Source organism: Aulonocara sp. 'chitande type north' Nkhata Bay, linkage group LG2, assembly GCF_057382095.1.
Source record: "Aulonocara sp. 'chitande type north' Nkhata Bay isolate Kocher_YH1m ecotype deep benthic linkage group LG2, A_spYH_male_GT1.1, whole genome shotgun sequence".
In the NCBI taxonomy this organism is placed as follows: domain Eukaryota; kingdom Metazoa; phylum Chordata; class Actinopteri; order Cichliformes; family Cichlidae; genus Aulonocara; species Aulonocara sp. 'chitande type north' Nkhata Bay.
Window position 1 is genome coordinate 18,365,254 of NC_141345.1, and position 23,549 is coordinate 18,388,802.

Consider the following 23,549-nt stretch of genomic DNA (forward strand, 5'->3'; position numbering starts at 1 on the left):
GCGAAGCCACTGAAAGATACGATGGTAGAAAAAATTTCAAGCCTTTATTTACAAAATCATCTAAAAACATTCCTCTTTTTTATTGCATATTCTTCTTCGACTCGGTTACAGTGAGAGAAAGACGTACTGCAGAAAGAGGGAAGTGCTTCAGCTGTCGAGTTTCTGTCACCGGAGGTTAATAAGCCGTGAGCCTACGCTTTAACACGCACCTATGCAAGTTCAGGATACTATTCAACAACAGCGTTTATTCTTGTTTTTGTTTCTTTTGTACATGCGGCAGTTTTATGCGGCATGAATGAACTGGAAAAGCAACACTTGAAGGGAACCAAAAAGTCTAATTCAAAGGTCAGAACTACAAATGAACTCCCGCTTGTTAAAAAAGCACCGTCACTTCGAGTAAAACATTCCTCTTCTTTTATTTCAACACTAAAACTATAAATTAAAACAAAAACTGACTCTCTGGTGGTTACTCAGTGGTTACCTCGGCACTTCCTACAGCTTTCATTCTGTTTTTCTTCCCAACACATTTTTGTTGGTTGGCTGAGGTGATGTGTATCCATGATGTTTACACGCACATCAGTGTGCATCCATTCTGACCAACTGATAATAAAGAAATGGCATCCACTTGCTTTATGGTCTGCACCGCTTTAAAAGGCTTATTACAGTGGACTTAGCTCTTACTCGGGTCGTTATAAACTTAACATTAACGGGACCGATTAGAAAAATCCTCAAGATTCAAGTGCATGTAAACACACCCCAACTATCAGAGAGGAAATCTGTGTGGACTTAGTGTTGAAATGGGGGCAACTAGTCCATGCCAATAAATTAAAAAGTTAAAAGATAAGAATGCAGTTATTATTAAGGCTGAGCGTGGTGAGAGTTGTGATCGTACAGCTTTACATGTTCACAATGTGAAATGGGAACATAGAGAAGGCAACAAAGAGGCCAGAGAGACACACAAACACACCGGAAACATTTTCAGCTTTCCTTATAAAATCAGGTTAGAGCTTTAAAGTGCAAAACATTTCTACAGAACACTTTAGGAAAACTAAAATCCCACCTTTTTAAGCATGTTAAATTGAACTGAACCGACCACACGCCGTCTACGCTGCCTCTTAGGAATAAAAGACTAAACTCAAACATGCAGTTGTTTGCATGTGTGAGGACAGCGGTGATTCTTTTTTTTTTGGACCATCATATTCATTGGTCTAAAGTGAGCAGAGCCTATGAGAAACTTGAGAAACAGCTTGCTAAACGATGCACGTGTAGGTTATTTTCTTCTTCCATCATTATTGTCACTCGGGAGCTTGGCGTCAGAGCCGCACTGATTTTGGGTGTGAAGTGCAGGATGGGAAGAGTTTCGGAGCGATGTCACGACTGCTGCTTGTTAGCCTCTTCTTCATAGGCGTTTCCGGTTCCGTTCTGGACATAGGCGGAGCCTGAGCCGAGCCCGTACAAGTGACCACAGTACTTTGCATCGTCGATATGATCCTCAAAGAACATCTATGGGAAGGATTACAAAAAACCCACACAATAATACAATCGATTAGTGGTTAGGATAACACACAAAGTGTGAAAAAAAGATCACATCAAAGTGTACCAAGTAAATAAAGGGCCAAAATTACCGATATCAGTTATTGGTATTGGTGATATTGATATCATAGTGGTATAACTTTCCAGAATAATTATTTAAGACAATAAAACAAACCTTCCAACACACATTACTGTTTGTAATGCTTTCATTCAAGGTCAACACTATGCTTCCTCAAGCATTCAAGTCACATGACTTCAGAACAACTAAACACAGCAGAGCAGGGAGGAGGGGGTGGAGCCTGTGTGAAAGAAGCGCTGTTTGCACTGCCATGTCTACTTTCTGATGATTGGGAGTAACGCACTGAACCTAGAGAAGAAAAACAAAGTGAAGTATCAATTCTTTCATGCTGGTATCGATCCAATACAAGTACCAGCGTTAGTATCGATACTTGCGATATTTGAATCGATCTGCCCACCTCTATCAAAGCGCAATAAACCTGTATTATTAGGTTTGGCCAGCACGGTGGGGACTTTTCTGGTTGCTATGGGAAAACCAGCCTACTGCTTACTTCAATCCAGAATTACATTCAAAGTCCGGCTCCTCACATACAACGGCTTAAATAATCAGGCCCCATCTTATCTTAATGACCTTGTAGTACCATATCACCCTATTACAGCACTTCACTCTCGCTCTGCAGGCCTACTTGTTGTTCCTAGAGTATTTAAAAGTAGAATGAGAGGGAGAGCCTTCAGTTTTCAGGCCCCTCTTCTGTGGAACCAGCTTCCAGGTTGGATTCGGGAAACAGACACTATCTCTACTTTTAAGATTAGGCTTCAAACTTTCCTTTTTGCTAAAACATATAGTTCGGGCTGGACCAGGTGACCCTGAATCCTCCCTTAGTGATGCTGTAATAGGCGGAGGGATTCCCATGATGCATTCAGTATTTCTTCTTCAGTCACCTTTCTCACTCACTATGTGTTAATAGACTTCTCTGCACTGAATCATATCTGTTATTAATCTCTGGCTCTCGTCCACAGCATGTCTTTATCCTGTTTTCCTTCACTTACTCCAACCAATCACAGCAGATGGCCCCGCCCCTCCCTGAGCCTGCTTCTGCTGGAGGTTTCTTCCTGTTAAAAAGGAGTTTTTCCTTCCCATGGTCACCAAGGTGCTTGTTCATAGGGGGTCATATTATTGTTGGGTTTTTCTCTGTATGTATTATTGAGGTGACAGTGGTTGTGATTTGGTACTGTATTAATTGAATTGAATTGAATATTATTTATGACATTAAACACTTTACTGTTGAGTTTATGGTCAGATCAGTCGTCAAACAATCAGGATGTGAGTGAAGTGCAGACTTTAAATCACAGAGTTTTACAAAAGTACTCCATTAACGGTTTAGGACTTGAAGCCATTTTTACAGTGTCCCCAGCTCTATGTTCATGTTGACCATACTCTCAGCCTTTCTCAGAGACTGAAGTTTTTAAACTGATTACATGTATTAAACACGTCTGAGTTTTGGGTTGATAACGTGTTAACCTGTATTATAAACTGGGTCCTTATTCTGATCCTCTCCACTCTCGAACACGGGGTACGTACCTCTCTCATCTTGAAGAAAGCCATGCCTGTGAGCAAAGAGTCCGAACCAGCCTGATGTTGTGGTCCAATCCTCTCCAGCTCTAGTTGCTCAGCTACTTCCTGAAGCCCACCCTGAAAGCAACACACTTGAGATCAGTGCATGCAGTCAAAGTAAAACCTGAGGGATTGCATCAGAAATCAAGGTGATTAAATTAATAAAGCAGGAGATGCTGCGTGCATGCTGCTGGAATATTTATAGAAGCACCTTCAGGTTTTTACAGCTCTTCATGAGGTACTTGACATCGTAAATGACTGGGAAGTACAGGCGAAGAATCTCAAAGAAGTCCACCTCCTCCTCAGGAAGGTTAGCGTTGGACAGAATCTTAATCAGGTATCCAAAGTCATAGCCACTGTAAAACACACACAGCACACACTTTAACAAAGTTGCTTAGGAGCACAGCAGCTGGTGTCAAATACTATATCACTTTCAGTCTCCAAGGAAACAAAGATAACTAAGAGTTTCATATCAAAGAAACATTGAAATAAAAATACACTGTAGTTATAAATTCCATTGTGGCAACTGAGAAAACTAGACGAGAATAAAAGTGACATCAGTGACCTTCAAACCCAATCTTTGTTTTTTTTGTCCCATTTTTTTCTCTTTGGTATTTTTTCATACATAAAAATGAGAACAAATGATGTGTTTTTGTGAAAATCTGCTAGTAACAAAGTAGTTAAGTTAGTAGTTAAAACCAGTTCTTTGCAAAGTAGTGTGTTAGATGTGGCTACAACACTGGTTCATCTCTTGAGTTAGGTGCATTTAATGCTAGGACGATTCAGAGGTCAGTGCTAAATGGCTTCACAAACAAACAGAAAAAAAAAACATTCCTCTGAATATTTTCAGGTACAAACACTTGAAAAAAATCAGTGAAAAAGTCGTCAGTGTTCAGAGGAAAAGTTTGAAGGAGCTTTAGAAAGCCTGACAGCAAGTCTGGCTGCTTGGAAGCAACATGCAAAGAAAGACGGCACAGTGCTGTGTTTTTGGTGTTAACACGTTTGTGGCTAAATAATCTTGGTGCTCTGTAACATTTCTTATTAAAAAGACGAGACAAGACAAAACTATTTGACAGGTTAAATATAATTTCAAATTGAAACTAAACAGCATGTCTGAACAGCTCAGCAGACATGTAATTTGGTTCAAACACTCATATTTGAAGAGCTTTTACAAAGGTAATATATAATATTCAAACTCGGTGATAGTGTACCAAAGGTAAAACGCTGTGTTTCTAATAAGTGCTTTGTTATTAAAGAGTAAAAAATTGTGGAAATCTGCCTTTGCTGCCATGTGTGTATAAAATAGCTATAAGCCAGTTTCTGGATGTGAAGCAGCAGGTAAACACAAGTGTTACTAATGACACTGCGAAGATTAAGTCAGAGCAGAATACCTGTGAAAAGACAGCCAATTGACTCCGTCGCAGAGCACCACACCTGATGTCATCAGCAACTCTGCAAAGTAAAGCGTCTCAATGCCTTCGTCCTCGTGCTTCTTGAACTGAATCCCTGAAGTGGTCAGGAGCTCAATGGAGTCCTGTGCATACATATCTTCTCTAAAGGGGAAGAAAGTCACAAACAACAAAGTCAACTAGGTAACAGGTCAGTAATCAGTTTAAGTTTAGGGATTATAATGTTGCTCTTGAATGACAAATAAACTGGCCGTACGAAATTTTACAACATTAGACAATCAACTCATGTTTAATTTGGACAGCTTTTTTCTGGGGGACAAAAAAAAATGTGTAATAAATTAAAATGCCAAGTCTCAGGATTCATTTGAGTAGGTTTAGATGAATATTACAAAAATGTAAGGGAGATCAAACCCTTTAACACACTGCAGCTAAACTGCAAACAGTGAAGAAAAAGAAAGCCACAAAACTAAACAGAAATGTACTAGAAGAATATCCTCTGTTCAAATAAAAACTAAAACTAAAAGAAAACATTGATTGCCAAAATCAGCTGGTTGGGTCTTTTGTGGATCCGCAGAAAAAATATATAGATGGTAGCAACAAACTATGAATGCACTTCAGGATGCAGCGTACATGTTTTTCCTTCAAGAAACGACTCCCTGTCCATGACTTCAGAGCTCTCACCACTGACAGGCTGCAGTTTGCAAAAAATGTACAAAAAGAAATAAAGTAGTGTTTTGGAACCACGTTCTGTTTGATCAAACCAAAATTTACCTCTATTAAAATGATTAAACATCTCTAGGAAGGGAAAAGCTTGGAACATAAAATGCCACATCATCATCTAACATCGAAGGGCTTCTGTTAGGATTCGTGCACGTAACCCTGCCACACGCCCTGGCTCACTGGTGTTGATGATTTCACTGCTGGCAGAAGCCATACGTTGAATGCAGAGTTGTGCTTACATTCAGCCAATTGCATCAGAACCTGTTGGATGTTTCATTATTCAGCAGGACTACAATCCTCTACATAAAACCAAAAGGCTTACAAGAGTAAAAGGAAGGAAAATTCTCGACTGGCCGAGTCAGCCCTCTGATTGAGCGCCATTCCAAAAGGTGGCGGTAGCTGACACAAGCAGCAAAGAGCTGTACGTGAGCAGTTGAGGACTGGGAGATCATCAGCAGGGAGGTTACAAAGCATCTGCAACTGTCTTTAAGTCAAAAACTCAAAGCAGTCGCTTACAAAACTGCAAACACAATGATTTTGTGTGTATTTGAATAACTTTTGAGCACCAAAACTCTGGGCCCCCGTCTCACACACTTCTCTCTATAGTTTTAATGCAATACTCAAAATTAAAGCTGAGACTTGGCAGTGTAGTGTAGTATTAATTGTTTTATTTCAAACTTAGTGTCATATTGAAACAGTGCGTAGACCAAAAGCTGTCCAAATATTTACAGTCGGGCCTGCATGTAGAAACGATTCATGTCCCGTTAAAGCTGGAGTGGAGACTTTTACACAGAAAGAAACAAACTTATTTTACATCCAAGTCCTTTGTCAAATGCATTCACACAAAGCGGATCAAGCCCATCAGATAAATCTCTCAACATTTTGTATTGACAGATGGATACAGTGCCACACTACAGTAGTGAGTAAAGGCATGGCACGGTTTTCTTACTGTCAGAAGGCAGACAGCAACAGCATGTCCACACTGCAGAGTTAACTGCAAATCTGGACACATCTAAATTGAATACGAGAAAAATAAAGTCTGATCAGTAGAAGGATTTTGGGGGAACTTTGTATTGCTGGTTTTTAGGGAGTCAAAACCCCAGTAGTGTGTGCAGTTACAGTATTTCACAAGCAAGACAGCATCTCTGTCTTTCCAGCAGCAGTGAACGCTGTCTGTTTATTATACTTAAGAACGAGCCAGGAGTACTGTAAACAATGGAGCATCTTCGTATGTATAACATGTAGTTTAAAAAAAAAGTCAAGAAAGGATTTACTATTTGCACGCACTGATGGGCCGTTATCAGCTGATCAATCCATCTATGGGGCTCCAGCAGGAATACAACAGACAGACAGACCGGATTGCAATCTTACGTGAGGTTAAACTTAAAATTGAACTGCCACGTTGACGTCCCGGGTGGGTAGTCCCCCTGCTCGTTCATAAATGTGAGGCCCAGCTGTATTATCTTGAGCAAATCCACATTGCAGCGCAGCAATTGGTACTGATAGTCAGCGTTGCTTCTGAACTCTCCGATCGGTCTGGCTACAACACCTGGAAACTCCGTGTCCTGCAAGCAGACGAGTCACGATGAACAACGGAAATGTGGGCACGGAGAGGCGCCGCGACTGTGGCACCACTCACCATAGCAATGTAGTTGTACTTTCGAATGACATGTCGTATCCTCTTCAGCTCCTCCTCCAGGTTGTTGGCCCAAACCTCACATATTCTTTGGCTGTGATCCACAGTAGCTGCGGGCATAGTGCCACTTCACCATGCAAGGAGACAAAGAATTGTACTTGAATATAAACACAACATCTGCAACGTGGTGCATAAGTGTACTGTCATAGGTCAGCATATTACATTAAAGGGGGCTGAACAAGTGCACTTTAACACCTAAACCAAAGGCACAGAAGGATTCCTGACACAGCACTTGACTGAAAACAAATGAGGCTTCTATATTGGGCACAGGAAATAACTTTAGCCTGCTTGTGGTACACTGGGGAAGCTAACTTTACTCGCAGTTAGTGTTTCTATTCTAGTATAATGTATGCTAACTGTTGTTACATAAAGGGAACCAGTGGGAGGAGCAGCTATCTCCTCATGATGAGCAGGACGGGCTTAGCCGACTGCTCTTCGCATTAGCTCGGGTTTTCGGCAGCACTTCGGCTAGCTAGGTTACCTGCAACAGTTAGCAGGCTGCAGAGCTAGCATTAGTTAACACGGGCAGGAGAAATAGGAGCTCTGTAATGAGACAAAGCAGCTCCTGCAAGTGGACAGCTAGCTCACAGATAACTGAGACTGTGTGCAGAACATGAAAGAGACTGGTGCAAGCACGCACACACAGACACACACTCGGCGCCACTTTGATACAGCAAAGGTGAACGTAGCTTCGTTAACTTACCGTTCCCCAAACCGGGCGGGTGTGTGTTTTAAGCATGTACTATCAGAAAACTGTTAGTTTGTTCCACGTTATAGTGTCGGGGGAGTTTCCGCTAACTTTTAAATACTTTATATTCAGTATCGTATTGATGTCAACCTACGGCTGCCATCATAGCTGAGCCTACAACTGGACGTCATCACGTAACACAGCAACGTCATACGCGTATATACGTGTGTAAGTATAGCTTAAGCACAGAGCCCTTGAAAACTGTACTAATTTTTTTTTTTACTATATTAGATATGCACTAGTGCTCCAGTCAGTATAATGAAAATGAATACATGAATAAAAGTCATTTCAGTAAATAAAAACACAACAACAACAACAACAATAATAATGTTGTTGTTATTAATATTATTATTTACTTTTGTCAGCAAAGTATGAACACCAAAAAAAGACCAACCCAGCAGCAACGTTTATTCTAGAAAATGATTAGAAGAAAGTTCGGTTTCTACCACAAAAGAAAGTTAAAAAATCACAATCAAAACTAATTTGGTTATGATTGTGACAAATATATTGCAGCATTTTATTCTCCTAATCCAATCACATTCATACATTTAAGAATACTTTAACCTTAACCTTAACCAACTAAGTTCTAGTCTTGTGGAATACTCCAAGTTTTTTTATTGATCCGAAACCAAGTAAATACAGGCTCCGTATTACATTAATTTGAATCTATACCAGCAGCTTATGGACGGTAGAGCAGTGTGTCATGATTTAGAAAATGAATTATCATCAGTTTGCAAATTTTGAACACATTTTAATGGTCACTAAATCGTCACAATAATTAGTTAACAAAACAAAAAACACCATTCAGCTTTTGTTGAAACTGCATTTTATTGGTGACCTGGAAGGTGTATATATATATATATATATATATATATAAACATGTTTTTTAAATAATTGCATTTATAGTATTTATATATTGCATAATATATATGCAATTCAGTGGGCTACATACTGAACTTAGGGGATAGAAACAAAGCCTCGATCCTATCATGCTAGTATTAATCTGATACCAGCACCAGCGCTGATATAGATACTATCAGTATTTGGATTGATCCGCCCACCTCTACTATTCCCTTTCCTTTTATAAATCATGTAAACAAATATGCATTACTATTCCTATTATAATTTCTTAAAACCTTCTTTGTGCAACATCTCTAAAGTTAGAAATATCCTGTCTCAGAGTGACGCTGAAAAACTAGTTCATGCATTTATTACTTCCAGGCTGGACTACTGCAATTCATTATTATCAGGATGTCCAAAAAACTCCCTGAAAAGCCTTCAGCTAATCTAAAATGCTGCAGCAAGAGTGCTGACAGGGACTAGAAAGAGAGAGCATATTTCTCCTGTTTTGGCTTCCCTTCATTGGCTTCCTGTTAAATCCAGAATTGAATTCAAAGTCCAGCTCCTCACATACAAGGTCTTAAATAATCAGGCCCCATCTTATCTTAATGACCTTGTAGTACCATATCACCCTATTAGAGCACTTCGCTCTTGCACTGCAGGCCTACTTGTTGTTCCTAGAGTATTTAAAAGTAGAATGGGAGGGAGAGCCTTCAGTTTTCAGGCCCCTCTTCTGTGGAACCAGATTCCAGTTTGGATTCGGGAGACAGACACTATCTCTACTTTCAAGATTAGGCTTAAAACTTTCCTTTTTGCTAAAGCATATAGTTAGGGCTGGACCAGGTGACCCTGAATCCTCCCTTAGTGATGCTGTAATAGACGTAGGCTGCCGGGGGATTCCCATGATGCATTGAGTTTTTCCTTTCCAGTCACCTTTCTCACTCACTATGTATTAATAGACTTCTCTGCATTGAATCATATCTGTTATTAACCTCTGTCTCTCTTCCACAGCATGTCTTTATCCTGTCTTCCTTCTCTCACCCCAACCGGTCGCAGCAGATGGCCCCGCCCCTCCCTGAGCCTGGTTCTGCCGGAGGTTTCTTCCTGTTAAAAGGGAGTTTTTCCTTCCCACTGTCGCCAAAGTGCTTGCTCATAGGGGGTCATATGATTGTTGGGTTTTTCTCTGTATCTATGAAGCGCCTTGAGGAGACTTTTGTTGTGATTTGGCGCTATATAAATAAAATTGAATTGAATTTGTTTTGCTTTGTTTAAGCATAAAAAGATAATGATAATTAGGAAAACGCCAGAACAAAACTGGAAGCTATCTAAGACTAAAAAATAGATACATAAACATATAAACAGTCCTAAGCCTGCAGTGTGAACCAAATCTGTCTCTTTTAGTAATTAAAATTACTTATGTCCTTCCTTCACTTTATATGTCAACCATTTGTCCCAGTCTTTTAAAACGTGCTCTTTTCATGCTCAGTCTGTAGTTTCAGTTTTTCCAGCAGTAGGATCTCCTCAACAACAGTCAACCGCAGTCTTTACCTCCTGTCTTCAGGAGTTGTTGTTGTTTAAAAAAACAACAACAACTAAAAACTCATGTTTTTGGAATTGTGTTGGGTTAACTTTTTGTCTGTTTTTTTAAATGCCCCGGTATTTTTTGTGAAGCACTTTGTGATCTTTGTCTTGAAAGGTGCTATATAAATAAAATTTGACTTACTTTACTTACTTAGCCAACTGTCTGTTCAGTTTTTAGTAGAGGTTTGGTTTAATCTGTACATTTTGTAAAGATTACAATGATAAACCAAAAACTCATACCCATAATAAAACAGCTGAATGAGCCATGGAGCAGGACTGCTGGTGGTGGCAGCGCTTTGGGGTCTGGCTCCCCGCCAGCACAGCTGTGCAGCAACAACAAGGACATTGAAGTCTTCATCATTCATCCCTAAAATGAGGGGCAGTCTTTGCTGCCATTTACTTTACCTGCCTGATGATGTAATGCAAATCTGTTTTATGGTGATTAAGTCCAAATATCAAATAAATTGTTTTCAGATGAAGGATTTGAGCCTTACTGCTTTGTGTAAATAATGTCAGACTGTGCATTTATGAGGCAGCTGCTCGAGTATCTGACTAGAGAAACAAAATTAGATCAGGAGAACGGGTGACCTGAATACACAAATGGCACAATAACAGCACACTTTAGCAAAGACTCTCATTTTGTGCAGTGGCTGAGTTTACTTACACTGTTCTCCATTTCTGAATGTGATATTGTAATCTGACTCTATTCCCACTTAAATAAAACAAGAAAAAAGTAAGTATATGGCAGAAAACTGACTTAAATTTACATAAGATTGCCTTTCGAGCACTTTTGCAAACTTATCGTGATCCAACTGAACAAATGAGAGCAGCATCAGAACGCTTTAAGGCTTTTTTCTGGTATTTTTTTTAATACAAGGACAGAATTTGGTATGACTCAGACATTTTAGACACTGAAAAAACAACAACAAAACAAACATTTAAAGCGAGGTCAGAGGAGACAAAAATAGGTTATAGTACAAAAATATTTTCACATGCTTTGCCCAGTAATCTTTGCACTGTTCTTTAGCAGGAGTTCACCAAAACAATAATGGGTACTGCACTACTATAGCAAGCAGCTTTACTGCCAGTTGGACAGCTGAGATAACACAAACACTAAAGGAGTCTCTGTTGGTCATCTGCTGCCCTAAGCAGCACCATGTTTGTGTGTTCAGTCCGGTAGTTCAGTCATGCACTGATGTCGAAACACGCTGCACAGACGTTTATTAAATCACTTTGTCTTTTCAAAAGCTTCCTTTTACGTCCCTTGGCAGTAAAACCCCGTGAAATCCTATAATATGCTGAAATATTCAGGAGTGGACCGCAAGGTGCTGAAAACAAACCACTGACCGCTGGTTATTAGAGTGTAATGACTCCCAGCCCCAGCTGAGGTCACTGTGGCCTGCAGAGTGAGTTCACCTCAGTCATAAATATAGTCCTTTGGGGTTGAAGTGCTGCTACATTTGGGCATATCAGAATCACTGCCACTCTTTCAGCATTAAATGTTAACTAATACCATGTATTACTGGCCTATGTTCAGAGCACACGTCATGTCATTTTACACTGTTAAGGTGTTTACATTGTAAAGCCAAATATCTACTGAATAGAAGCACTTACATGGCTTATCATTAGAAATACAGTAAACTGCAGAGAGTCAGTCTTGCTCCTACTTTCTGTTGAATATGGATTAAAATGTCCAAAAATGTAAGCTTTCTTTGGACTCTTTAACTGAGACAAGGTTAAATGCAGTCTGCTACAGGAAACAACTATGAACACGAAGGAATGCAGGAACATGGAAAGTCCACCATGCATGCAAACAAAAGTGTAAGCAAATCGTGCAACCCCAATAAAACCCGCACTGAAATTGGCCAATAGTTGGGTCACACGATCAACGTAATGGTAGTGTTTGTTCAGTGTCGCTCAGGTGACGTCTGGCTAGCATTGCGCCTCCCAGCCAATGCTACACGTCCTCAGGCAGCCGAGTAGGCTGCCTCATCGGAGTCCGGATCCCTGGTGCTGTCCTCGCTGAGAGGTGAACGGCAGCTCAGGTCCGCGATCCCAGACTCCTGGTCGCTGCCGTTGGAGAAGCTGGCGTCAGATATTTGGTTCGTGCTCTTTGGCAGGAGGATGCTGTCTGGTCCTTTAGGCTGACAGGGGCTGCCGGCGATGAAGCCGCCGGTGTAGTCCTGAGGAGTGTTGGCTAGACCGAGGTTGTTACCAGGAGCCCAAACCGTGGGGCTCTTATCAAAGGCGGCTGCTTTGCAGGAATCACTGCACTCCTGCTCCTGCTCCAGCTCAGAAATCTTCTATTGATAATGTAAGAAATGAAGACAACAGTCATTTTCTATAATCACAAAAACATCCAGGTGGAATTTTCTTTTTTTCCTTTGACTTGTAGTATGAATGCACGGTGATCAGCCACAATATTAAAATCACCTCCCTAATATAGTGCAGCCCCTCCCCTGTGCTGTCAAAACAGTTGCGACCCATCCAGAGACAGGCTCCAGAACCTTTGGCATCACATTAGCATGGAATAATATTTATGTCAGAAGTTATAAAAAGGCTCCAAAACTTTTCCTAGAATATCCGATTTGAAAGATTTCTTCAGCTTTAAAGTAATCCTGTGCCAGTTTTTAGTATATCCTCGCACGCGTGATGGCTTCTTTGTGCACAGGTTGTTAAATTTACTCACAAGGAATTACGTTTTTTTCAGCATGCTGCACATACTGGAGAATTTGGGAAGGTCTGGGGAATTTGCTGAGCTGCATTATCCTGCTGTAAGAGGGAATATAACTGCCATGTTGGGGTGAATGTGACATGCAGCGAAGTTTAGGTCACTGGTTGCCAAAGTAACCAGTGACCTTTGAGCATCACGCCACCTCAGCTAGTTTGTCTTCCTCCCACGGGTCACGCTGATGTTATCTCCTTCTCAGGTAAACAAAAGATATGTCAGTGTAAAAGAAAAAATGTGATCAGACAAGTCCTCCTTCTTTCATTACTTTGCACATGCATACCACAGTTTGTAGGACCACAGGAATCAACATGGAAATTCTGACTACTCTGCTGCTACATAGCAAGCTCCAAAACATTGTTTTATTATAGCCAGCATCAGGTTTTCAGCAATTTCTGTTACACCTATGGCCTTTTTTAAATGGCTTTAAGCTTGTGGCAGATCAGCATAGCCCTGTCCTACCTGTGTGTGTGAAGAAAGCTGCTCCTCCAGCTGCTGTGTCTCCTCCTGGATGGCCCGTAGATAATCCTCTACGGACTGCCGAGGATGCATCCCATGGTCAAAACGGTTGTACAGCCCTTTCCAAAATCTCCATAAAAAAAGAGAAATGCATCAGCAGAATAAAATTTCAATGAATGTCTTTACCTTTCACATAATGATTATCTTCCTAATTAGAGTGCACATACCAGGGTTCAAGTGATGCTGTGTGAGCTGGTGCGGTTGGAGAGAACTTACTTAAAACTGTAGGGGGAAGTTGATGCACGGAGGAGCCCTTGAGTCTGGCTGTGGTTTGGCCTGTACAGGGGGTTGGTGTAGTCTGTACGGTTCGCCCATAGATAACTCCACAAAGAATGAGTCCTCTCATGAACTCTATGTGAAGTCCAAATGGAAGACAGGGAAATAAATATGAGAATAAGGTCAGGGGAAAGACAAAAAGACAATCTTCTCCCAACATGGTGTCTGCAGGTTTAAATCTCACCTCAGCTCTATCCTCTCCCTCTGGTTGTTTCCAATGAAGTTGCCAAACTGGCAGGAGTAGACGTGATTGTGTATAGTGATTAGAAACCTCTCGTTAAACTCAAAGGCACAGGGGAACTGCTCCATCAGCTGCCACACGCACTCCAGCAACTGATCGATGATGGGAGACACCTCTTTGGGGTCTCCAACCACGTGTTTGCATCTGGAAAAGAGATGCATGGAATGAAATCAGAAGATTTAAACCACATCCAGCAGATGCCATGAAAGTCACGTTTCAGAGGCAGACCTGTGGGAGAACTTGTGTCCAAATGAGACCCAGTCTTTTTCTATGAGAACCTAAATGCAGAAAGAAAAGTGTTAAAACACAAGCAAGATGACTTTGAGTCACGGGAAGAACGACTGAACCTCCACACCCACTTTGTGGGGTAATTTCCCCCCCGACTCCAGGGGGATTTCTCTAAAGTAGGCTTCTGTGTTTTATTTATTTTTCTGGTGTATTTCACATTAGCCAGTAAAGATAGCTTTGGATTAAACAAACAAGCAGCGTGAGCCTAGTATGACCCCCTTTGATGTAAAGCCAGAATGCATTTGGATATATTAACATGATACCACTGAGCTGTAACCCCGCTCTGTATCTTAAATTAAAAAAGCTCCAGTATGTACCATGAATCCTCTGAGGGTCCTGTAGTAGGGGTCCAGCAGCACACAGGCCACTGAACACACCTGAGAAGTACGGTCCCACCCATCTGAACAGTGAATAAGGACGCTGACGCCCTCCTCTGCAACAGCCTACACACACACACACACACACACACACATACACACACACACACACACACACACAAAGACAAATAAAACGTCCAAAATTAGATGTGGTGATTTTCCACTTGTGCACTATACGTACCTCTGCTTTGCACACAGACGCTATTTTACAGCAGCTGTGAGAAGAAAACCAGCCAGTCATCAGATAAGTTTTAATCACAGGAACCCCGTACCCATACTGACCTTTTACTAATTTTAGCTGTATTACCTCAAACCTGAGAGACGTGTTATTAAAAAAGTACAATCATGATGTTTTAATTAGAAGACCCACACAATTTCTTTAATGACACTCCTTTCTCCCTTGGATAATTTGGAACATTATTAAAAAGCCACAGCAGCGCAGACGGTATCAGTCTGTGTGTGTCTTTCTGTGTACATTCGTGATGGTATCATAACAAAATGTGGTCGAGGAGTAATCTGCTGTAGCTAAAAACACCACAAAGGTGGTTTTGAGGTGCAGACAGTATAAAACATGGAGGAAGTTGTGGATCTGAAGTGTGAAGCCAACACTGAAATGTCTTAAACCTGCATTCTTTATAATGGCCAGCAGGGGGCAACAATGTTGGCTTTCCAAAACACTCGTGGTTGTATAGGAGTCTATGGGAAAACGGTCCTCGGCTTGTTGTCTCGTTGACCCCAGTGAACATCTTCCTGTTAAATTTATAGGTTCAGTAATAAGTTTCAGGTAATATTGAATAAGACATAAAGTTAATTTTATTGACACTGATCATTCGATGGATATGCTTGGTGCCAATCACACGCTGTTAGCCAATGAGCATACAGTTTTGCTGTCAGGCCCATCTCTTAGTTAAAACATGCAAAACAAACCCACTCTGCTCTGAAGTGCTGTACTGTATGTTTGTAAGTTTTCTCCCATACAAACACAACAATGTCGATGAAACTTTTTGCACCATCAAAGACACCTGCGGTAGCACCCAGAAGGCAGAGAAAGATGCTAACCATCGCACAAAATGTTGGACTTCTGGACATGCTAAAGGAAGGTAGACGCTACGGATTATAAGGTGCATTAAGTGAAACAAAACAGTCAGATAAGTCAAACTTTCCTCAACTCATTCTTCTTGCTTCCTCCACTTCTGTACCATTGATTGGATTCTCTCACAGCTGCTCTATTCCCATGTTCTGGACCTGAAAACAGGGTTTGATCTTTGGTTTCATTCTATGATACTGGACTTATTTTTCTACAAAGGTTTGAACTTTGAGAGTGTTTAAACTAGAGAGAAAAGTGTGAAAATGTTCATGCCTGTCTGAGAAAAGTGTATAAATTGTGTAGTGAGGGGTTTTACAGCCTTAAAACATCTATAATAATTGTAAAGAATAAAGTTGGCTACTTTGTGGATTTCACCGGTTATTTTTAAAATGTAACTCCCATGATAAAAGAGGGACCGCTGTACATTGTAATGAGATGATAAATATGATAACCACTTCATCTGTCAGTGGTTGTGGCTCATTCGTGTAAATCTGGGGGAAAGCCTCAAGGGCTTCTCGTATCGTCCCTGCAAAGATGGATGATGTTGGTTTCACACAGACACACAGAAGATACAAAACACAAACAAACCCACACCTAAACCAATATTGAGGGCAACGGTGAGGCAGACAGTGAGGATTAGCCTCCAGACTGACCTTGGCGATGAAGATGCCTGCATCCAAAACAGCTTTGATGTGCTTCAGCCAGCCTGAGCTCTCCAGACCCTCCAGGAAGTCAGACATGGAGGGGGAACGCAGCTCACACACTGTAACCACAACACAGCTGTCTCACTGTCAGGAAACACGGAGCATACCTGATCGCAGGACTTTATTAAAACCTCACAGAACACTGACAGCAGCAGAGACAAGTTTACAGGGAATCTGTGCACGCTGAGACAACATACGGGTCACCCGAGCATATTTTGCTTTTTTAAAGCAGATTCTGTTTATCTTCTCATGTTATTTGTTCCCACTGGCGATGGCTTTGTTCACACCAGCGACAGCCACTTGGGGATGAGCAATATAAAACCACTTCAGTTCACTTATTCAACTGCCATCAATTTGCCCAGACAGTAATGGTTCCCCAGAGGATGAATCCTTTTCATTTTAATGATGCACTAACTTTTCCCTCTAGTGCCAACGGCTGCAGGCTCACTGTGTCGTTTCATTGTAAAATGTATTTAAATTATTTTCCAAACATTTTCCATCGTCAGGTTCACTCACAGGCAGCGTGACACGAACTCAATCGAACTCAGCTGATGAGACTATATTACACTAATGGTCACAAATCACCTTTAGAAAACTGTAACCCTCAGATTACTCACTGAGGTGTGGACAAAGTGGGTTTTATGTTGATACTACATCAGTTTGCTGACCTGTAAGAGCTGATAACAGAAGCAGGTGAACGGGTTCATTTTAGCCTCTAAGGTTTTGTAACACTTCGCACAGTGGACTTGCACTAAGAAGAGATGTTTGAGGCTTTGCTGTCAGGCGGGAGGGGGGTCTTCTTAATCTTATTGAAGTATGCAACCGGGCAGAGAGAGGAAGGCAGAGGGCAGACGTGAAAGGGCAAGGCACTGTCTCCAGCATTTAAAGACTTCCCTTGTGCTGCTAGTGGGCAAAGAGTTATCACAACTGAGAGCAGCTATAACTTTTCAGGCTTGAAATCGCATCATTCTCACGCCCTCTGTCTCTCTTTGGGGGATAATGTCCGGGGTTTTGTCCGCTCCGGGAAACCAAAATAGCTCTGAAATAAAACCCAGATGGATTCAAAGTCTTCCTAGGAGCACCCCTGCACAATACCCAGAAATTCTCCTGTGGGCTCATTTGAGGCTTGATTCCAGCACAGTTCACTCTGCGTGACTGCATATGAAAAAACCCCACGGGGGACCCGCTCTGCTTTAGTAATGTGACGATGCGGCCAATTTAAACAGACAATGCCAGAACATCTGTGTAAAATATGATGTGGTGAAACATTTTTGACAGCTTGAGCTGGTTTTTTATTTGCTGTCAAGCAAATAAAAACCCAGCTCAAGCTGTCATTATAGCTAAATGATAATTACATAGTAATTACCTTCCAGCATTTTCTGCTGGCTGTTCCTCATGACATGGATGTTCTCGATCCCAACAAACTGGAATTTGATGTTGGAGTAGTTGTCTTCATTTTCATACCCTTTTCCTGCAGCTCGGTTTGCGATCGCATTCAGCTAGAAAAAAAAATTCCGTCAGTTTTTTTATCCAGCTGTCATTCAAGAATCCCGACAATCTGTAATCTCAGAAAGAGGCTGGTTTTACAACTTATAGTAGCAATACTGGACTATAGTAACATAGTGTATCTAAAACTTATTTCCCTCCTCCCATTATACTATAAAGGAAGAATCAGACTATAGGATCAAGTTGATTAAACTTCTGGGATATTGATCCTGTCAGTTGGGTAGCAGAAGGTACTGTTATTCAATGAATTGACAACAGGTACACTAGAGGGGCAACAATGAGAAAAGCCCCCACATCAGGAATGATTTTACAGATGGGAGCCACAGACATTTTCATTCATTATTTTTTCACAATTTATGCATTTAGTTAGATGCACTGCATCTAACACGAGGAGTCCAACTCTTCCACGATGGCACATCAATCAGATGATTTGCTGTGTCTTGCAGCCAAGTCTGAAGAGCATGAAGGAGATTCCAGAGCTGGACAGGGCCATAGAAGGTCCTTAACCCATCAGCAGGACGAGACATCAGATATCACGAGGAAGGCCAGAGGGCCCGACATCCTTTAGCGGGCTCTGTGCTCACTGTCCAGACCATGGAGCTAAATTGGCATTTGCCATAGAATACCAGAATTGGTAGATATACCACTCACGATAAGAGGATGCTGCAGGTATTAAAGGTGCTGTGCTGTAGTAGTTTGAATCACATCTATCTAATAGACTTTAATTTGTTAATTTAAATGAAGAGTCCTCCTCACACACTAAGGTCAGTTTTGGAGTTCCACAGGGTTCTGTGCTGAGACCAATTCTGTTTCCATTATACATGCTTCCCTTAGGCAGTATCATTAGAGGGCGTAGCATACATTTGCACTGCTATGCAGATGACACAGAACTTTATTTATCAATGAAGCCAGATAACACACACTAATTAGTTATCGGAAGGAATGTCTTCAAGACATAGAGACTTTGATGACCTCTAATTTTCTGCTTCTTTATTTAAGATAAAACTGAGGTTATTGTACTCGGCCCTAAAAATCTTAGAAATATGGTATCAACCAGATGCTTACTCTGAATGGCATTACCTTAGCCTCCAGTAACAATGTGAGGAACCTTGGGAGTCGTTTTTCACCACGATATGTCGCTCAAAATGCATATTAAACAAATAGAGGGCAAATGGAGAGACAATAATAGATCGAGACAAATGTAGGACTGATGCTGTAGATGCAATGTGCAGGTGAGGCTGTGCTTTTGTACATATCATCACGGTCACATTTTAAAATCCTCTGTGTTGGCATAAAGAATAAAGAGTCAATGAAAATATATTTCTTGGGGTAATAACAGATGAGAGACTTAATCGGAGAGCACACGTAAGATATTTTCATTCCAATGTATCAAGAAGCATTGCAATACTAAACAAGGCAAAGCAGGCATTAGACTGTACATCTCCCCATATTACCATACCGTTCGCTGGTTTCCCTTTACTTAAGCTGTTGTGCAGAAGTCTGGAATCAGAGAATTATACAAACTCACTATTCTTACAGTTTGAAATACTGAAATTTGCAGATCTAATGGAATTCCAAATAGCACAATTTCTGTTCAAAGCAAAAAGTAATGAACTACCAGGTGGTTTTGTGAATGTGTGAACTACCAGGAAAAGTTTTTGTGTTTCTGTGCGTGGAGTGAAACTGTGGAATGGTCTGAGTACGGAGTTGAAGCAGTGTCCAAACATAAAGCAGTTCATAGTCTTCCACTTATCCTTGTCAAGGGTTGGAGCCTATCCCAGCTAACATAGGGCGAGAAGCAGGGTACACCCTGGACAGGGCGCCAGGGATAACACAGAGAGACAGTACGTGGAGAGAATCCACGCAAACATGGGGGCAAACATGCAAACTCCACACAGAAAGAGCCCGGCCAGGTGGTGGAATCAAATTCAGGACCCTCTTTTTGTGAGGCAACCGTGCTAATCACTGCGCCACTGTGCTGGCCATGGTTCAAAAAGAGTTATAGAGACGTGATCTTCATAAGATATAAAGAAAGGGAAAATGATGAATTTCAGTGGATGTCTCTGTTTAGGGAGTTGTTATTTCATGCTCATTGGCTTTGCTGTGTAGAGGCAAAGTTATGGTGATCTAGAAGCAAAGCAAACTACTGAGTTCAAACACTTTCAGAGGCCAAATTACATAAAACGCATATGTTGCAGAAACATTGCCATCAATACTGATCATATAACACCTAGCAGAGATCTGGGATGTTTTCAAAGCGTTTGCTGTGAGATCTTCAGCCGGCAGCGCACAGTCTGGAAAAATAAATCCCAGCTGAATATACAGTTGATGCTTTAAACACTTGCAGGCCTTTCCTTTAGATACAAAGGGCTCACCTTAGGCCTGGTATCCACCACATACATGAAGTCACTGCAGGGATTGGACCTCAAGATGGCCTCAAGCATCTGTTCATCCTCCAGGCAGCGAGCGCTGAAACCTGACAGGGGCTGGCTGCTGCGGCAGATGGCAGCCTGCGAGGAAGCAAGAGGAGCTAGGCTTCATACAGGGACTCATCCTCATCAGTTCACAGCATTCAGTGCACACGCACAATAACCAGTCTAATATATGAGAATTAGGACGAGTTGAAATTCACAGTACTTTTCCTTCCCCTGCATGTTCAATTTAAATTATTCAACCACACAGTTTCTCATATCTCCACATTTAATAGCAACATGGGAAATAGCCAGAGATCACTGTGTGGCTCTCCCCTTGGGCACATGAACTAAAGTGGAGCTTTTTGTATGCGCTGAACTCCACAAGCAGGACCCTGAACCCTGGGAAGCTGACCTCACACACATAAAGCACTCCTAAACGTCGAATTATGGATTAATAAAATAAATTATGAGCACTTTGGCTTTTTCTCGTGTCAGATATACGACTTTCACAAATATGAAGCCAAGATCAGGGAGACAGTAACGATTCATGTTGTTATTTAATGACCAAATGGACGTCTGTCTTGCTTTCTTTTTTACAGCCTTGTAACACAAGGCTGTAAAAAAGAAGTTGAAGAAGAGGAACAGTATTTAGCAGGGTCATATCTTACCCCTGCTAAAAAACATTTATTAAGAATGTATTTATTAAGAAGGCAAAATACATTATCAACCATCTTGACCACATTTTGTCAGGAAGTTGCTCTCAGGTCGCCACTATTGCTTTTTTGGGATTAATTAAGATATCTGAATCTGAATACATGACCTCAGACAAATACAGAATCTGGTGCTGTTTCTCTACCGGCCAATCATCATGAAGATGCTGCTTTCACGTGGAAATGGGAAAAGATTTCCTGACAGCAGTGACTCATGTTCATCTTAAGAACAGACCAACTTTTCTCACTTTTGTGGCTAAAACGGTCCAAGTGAAGCATTCAAAACTTATTTTATATACCTGTAAATAATCTCTTACCTCAGCTCCTGCAAAATTTTTCGTTGTGCAGGACTGGAGATTTTAGCTCTGTTAGCATCACTTCATATCCCTTGTATTACTATGGGGCAGATTGGAAGTGTATGGGAAATAAAAAGAGAAATACTCTGTAATAAACTTACATGATTGTCTTTGCAGTAGTATGACAGGGCAGGAAATCTGCCTCTGCTTCTGAATTTGGAGCTCCCCACTATGACCGGTGGTGTGGCACTCTCGGGTACAAACAGGTCAGCAGGGTAAGTGTCACTCACCTTTAGAAAAAAAGACCAAACAAACCTTTAGGCATAGCTGTCCATATTAGGATGAATGTGCATCTAAGGCCAGCTCAGTGACCTTGTAGTGTTGGTTAACTGGGGAGAGTTTCCACAGAGAGCTTGGGAGTCCCATTCTGCTGTAATCAGCCTTGAGGTCCAAGAAGTCCCATTCCTGTCGTCTCTCCTTCTCATCAACATTTGGCTTATAGGAGAAGCAGTACAGCTCGTCATAACTCTCTGAAAGACAAAACAGGGACTGACAGCTAAAGGCTGATGAGCACAACCTTCAACTTGTTTCAGTCCAAAAGGCCAAAGTGTTGCAAAAGCAGAGGAGATGAAAACTAGACCAAATGAGCAGATATTTACAGGATATTTAGGATATTTACAGTGATACAGAAATGCTGGCATAAAGAAAAAAGAAGATAATCAAAGAGGAATACAGTCCAAGCCTTTGCTGACATAATGACAGAGCTCACCTGGCTGGGAGAGCCGCTGCAGGGACAGATGAATATCGTGGCATTCCTGCTCTTTAGAAATGATAAAATGAAGAACCTGGAAGTTCTTGCAGTGAATAAGCAGAGGACATCCTGAAGGAGTTGCAGCCAGTTTGTCCACACTGCACACCAAACTGTGAAGTACCTGAGCAAAGGTTAAAAAAAACAAATTTACTGAAGTGTGCTTTGGAGGATTGCAAAATGTTAGTCTTGCAGCCTGCTGGTGACGCACGCTTAACATTTTTTTCTCTTCAAACAGACTGCTTATCACGGGCTGTGATCCCTACCCATGTTTCATTGCGCACTCCGGCCTCGCTCTCCACAAAGATGGTGTGTGTGGCAGTCAGGTACAGGGTGCCCACCCTCCTCCTTCTGTGGGAGATTCTGTCAAGCAGCTTGACATTCTCCACCTGGAAGGGGGAGGAGGAAGGACAGCATCAAAACAGCCTCATCCTCTGCACATCTCACGCGTGTTTGACACAGCTGCACATATGTGTGAGATGACAGAGAAACACATCCTCAAAGCAGTGACTTTACTGCCAACGTGGCGAACACAGCAGCACGCGTCCTTTGGATTGAGACAGATGTTTGTCTTATTTATTTGACTTTAGATTTGATCTTAGAGTGCGCATGACGCTTTGCTGCTGGAGCGCCAGTGGCGGTACAGTGCGGAAATGTAGCAAATCACTGCAGCCAGACCCACGGTTACCTTTGGCAGTCGGATGTGCTCCATCGGCAGCTAAGCTTCCAGCCACGGCTAAACTACCAGCACTAGAATATGTGCACAACAGTGTTATAAAAGGCGTTAAATTGGCTCATAAGGTTGGAGCTGTCCGTCAGTAGCTCTCAGGTTAAGCAGCCATAATATTGCTATTGCCTGAGCTGACTTCAGCGCATGGTCCTAAAGCCCGCTCGGTGTCGTGCTGTTACCGTCACGGTTGTGAACATAGACAGTAGATAAAAGATGGAAACAGCTTTGTGTCTGAAAAGTGAACCCAACACAGACGAGCCCTGAACATCATTCATTTTAGAGGCCAACAGAGGGCGACAACCTCAGTGAATGCTGACCTGATGACTTTAAAAACTCAGGCGCTGGTTTCAGGACATACTGAATAGTCTAAGGAGCTTGGAAAGAAAAGCGTCTGGACTTCCTTAACTTGCTTGAAGCTTAGCTTCTGGATGAGAGGTGAAACATCTTCAAGCAAGAAGAAGCAGAAGTCCAGAACATTTTCTTTCCAAGCTCTTTGCAAAGCTTGGACTGGATGACTGAGAACTAGAGCTGGGCGATAGAACGATAACGATATGTATCGCGATATAACTTTTTCTCGATAGAAAAATTCAACTATCGTGATAGACCTCGCCGCTCTTGTCCTCTTTAAAAATAAAAAATAAAAAAAAAGAACAGCCAATCCAAATTAAGTAGCGCAGAGCCGAACCAATCACAGCCGCAGCGTCA

General features: G+C 41.6%; 2 protein-coding genes across 2 annotated transcripts; both read right to left on the reverse strand.

The window, feature by feature from the left end:
- Positions 1–17: 17 nt before the first annotated feature.
- Positions 18–7,884, reverse strand: cnot7 (CCR4-NOT transcription complex, subunit 7). Its single transcript, XM_086307088.1, has 7 exons — positions 7,695–7,884; positions 6,935–7,058; positions 6,667–6,860; positions 4,558–4,719; positions 3,378–3,522; positions 3,134–3,244; positions 18–1,503 (listed from the first exon to the last, which is right to left on the reverse strand). The coding sequence occupies exons 2-7, from the start codon at positions 7,049–7,051 to the stop codon at positions 1,372–1,374; spliced, it is 861 nt and encodes a 286-aa protein (XP_086163214.1). The 5' UTR covers positions 7,052–7,058; positions 7,695–7,884; the 3' UTR covers positions 18–1,371.
- Positions 7,885–11,012: 3,128 nt separating this feature from the next.
- mtmr7a (myotubularin related protein 7a) lies at positions 11,013–22,974 on the reverse strand. Its single transcript, XM_086307114.1, has 14 exons — positions 22,803–22,974; positions 22,381–22,503; positions 22,076–22,238; positions 21,679–21,836; positions 21,468–21,596; positions 20,262–20,396; positions 17,747–17,879; positions 16,330–16,439; positions 14,530–14,655; positions 14,153–14,202; positions 13,868–14,068; positions 13,624–13,758; positions 13,351–13,477; positions 11,013–12,463 (listed from the first exon to the last, which is right to left on the reverse strand). The coding sequence occupies exons 1-14, from the start codon at positions 22,824–22,826 to the stop codon at positions 12,128–12,130; spliced, it is 1,950 nt and encodes a 649-aa protein (XP_086163240.1). The 5' UTR covers positions 22,827–22,974; the 3' UTR covers positions 11,013–12,127.
- Positions 22,975–23,549: the final 575 nt, after the last annotated feature.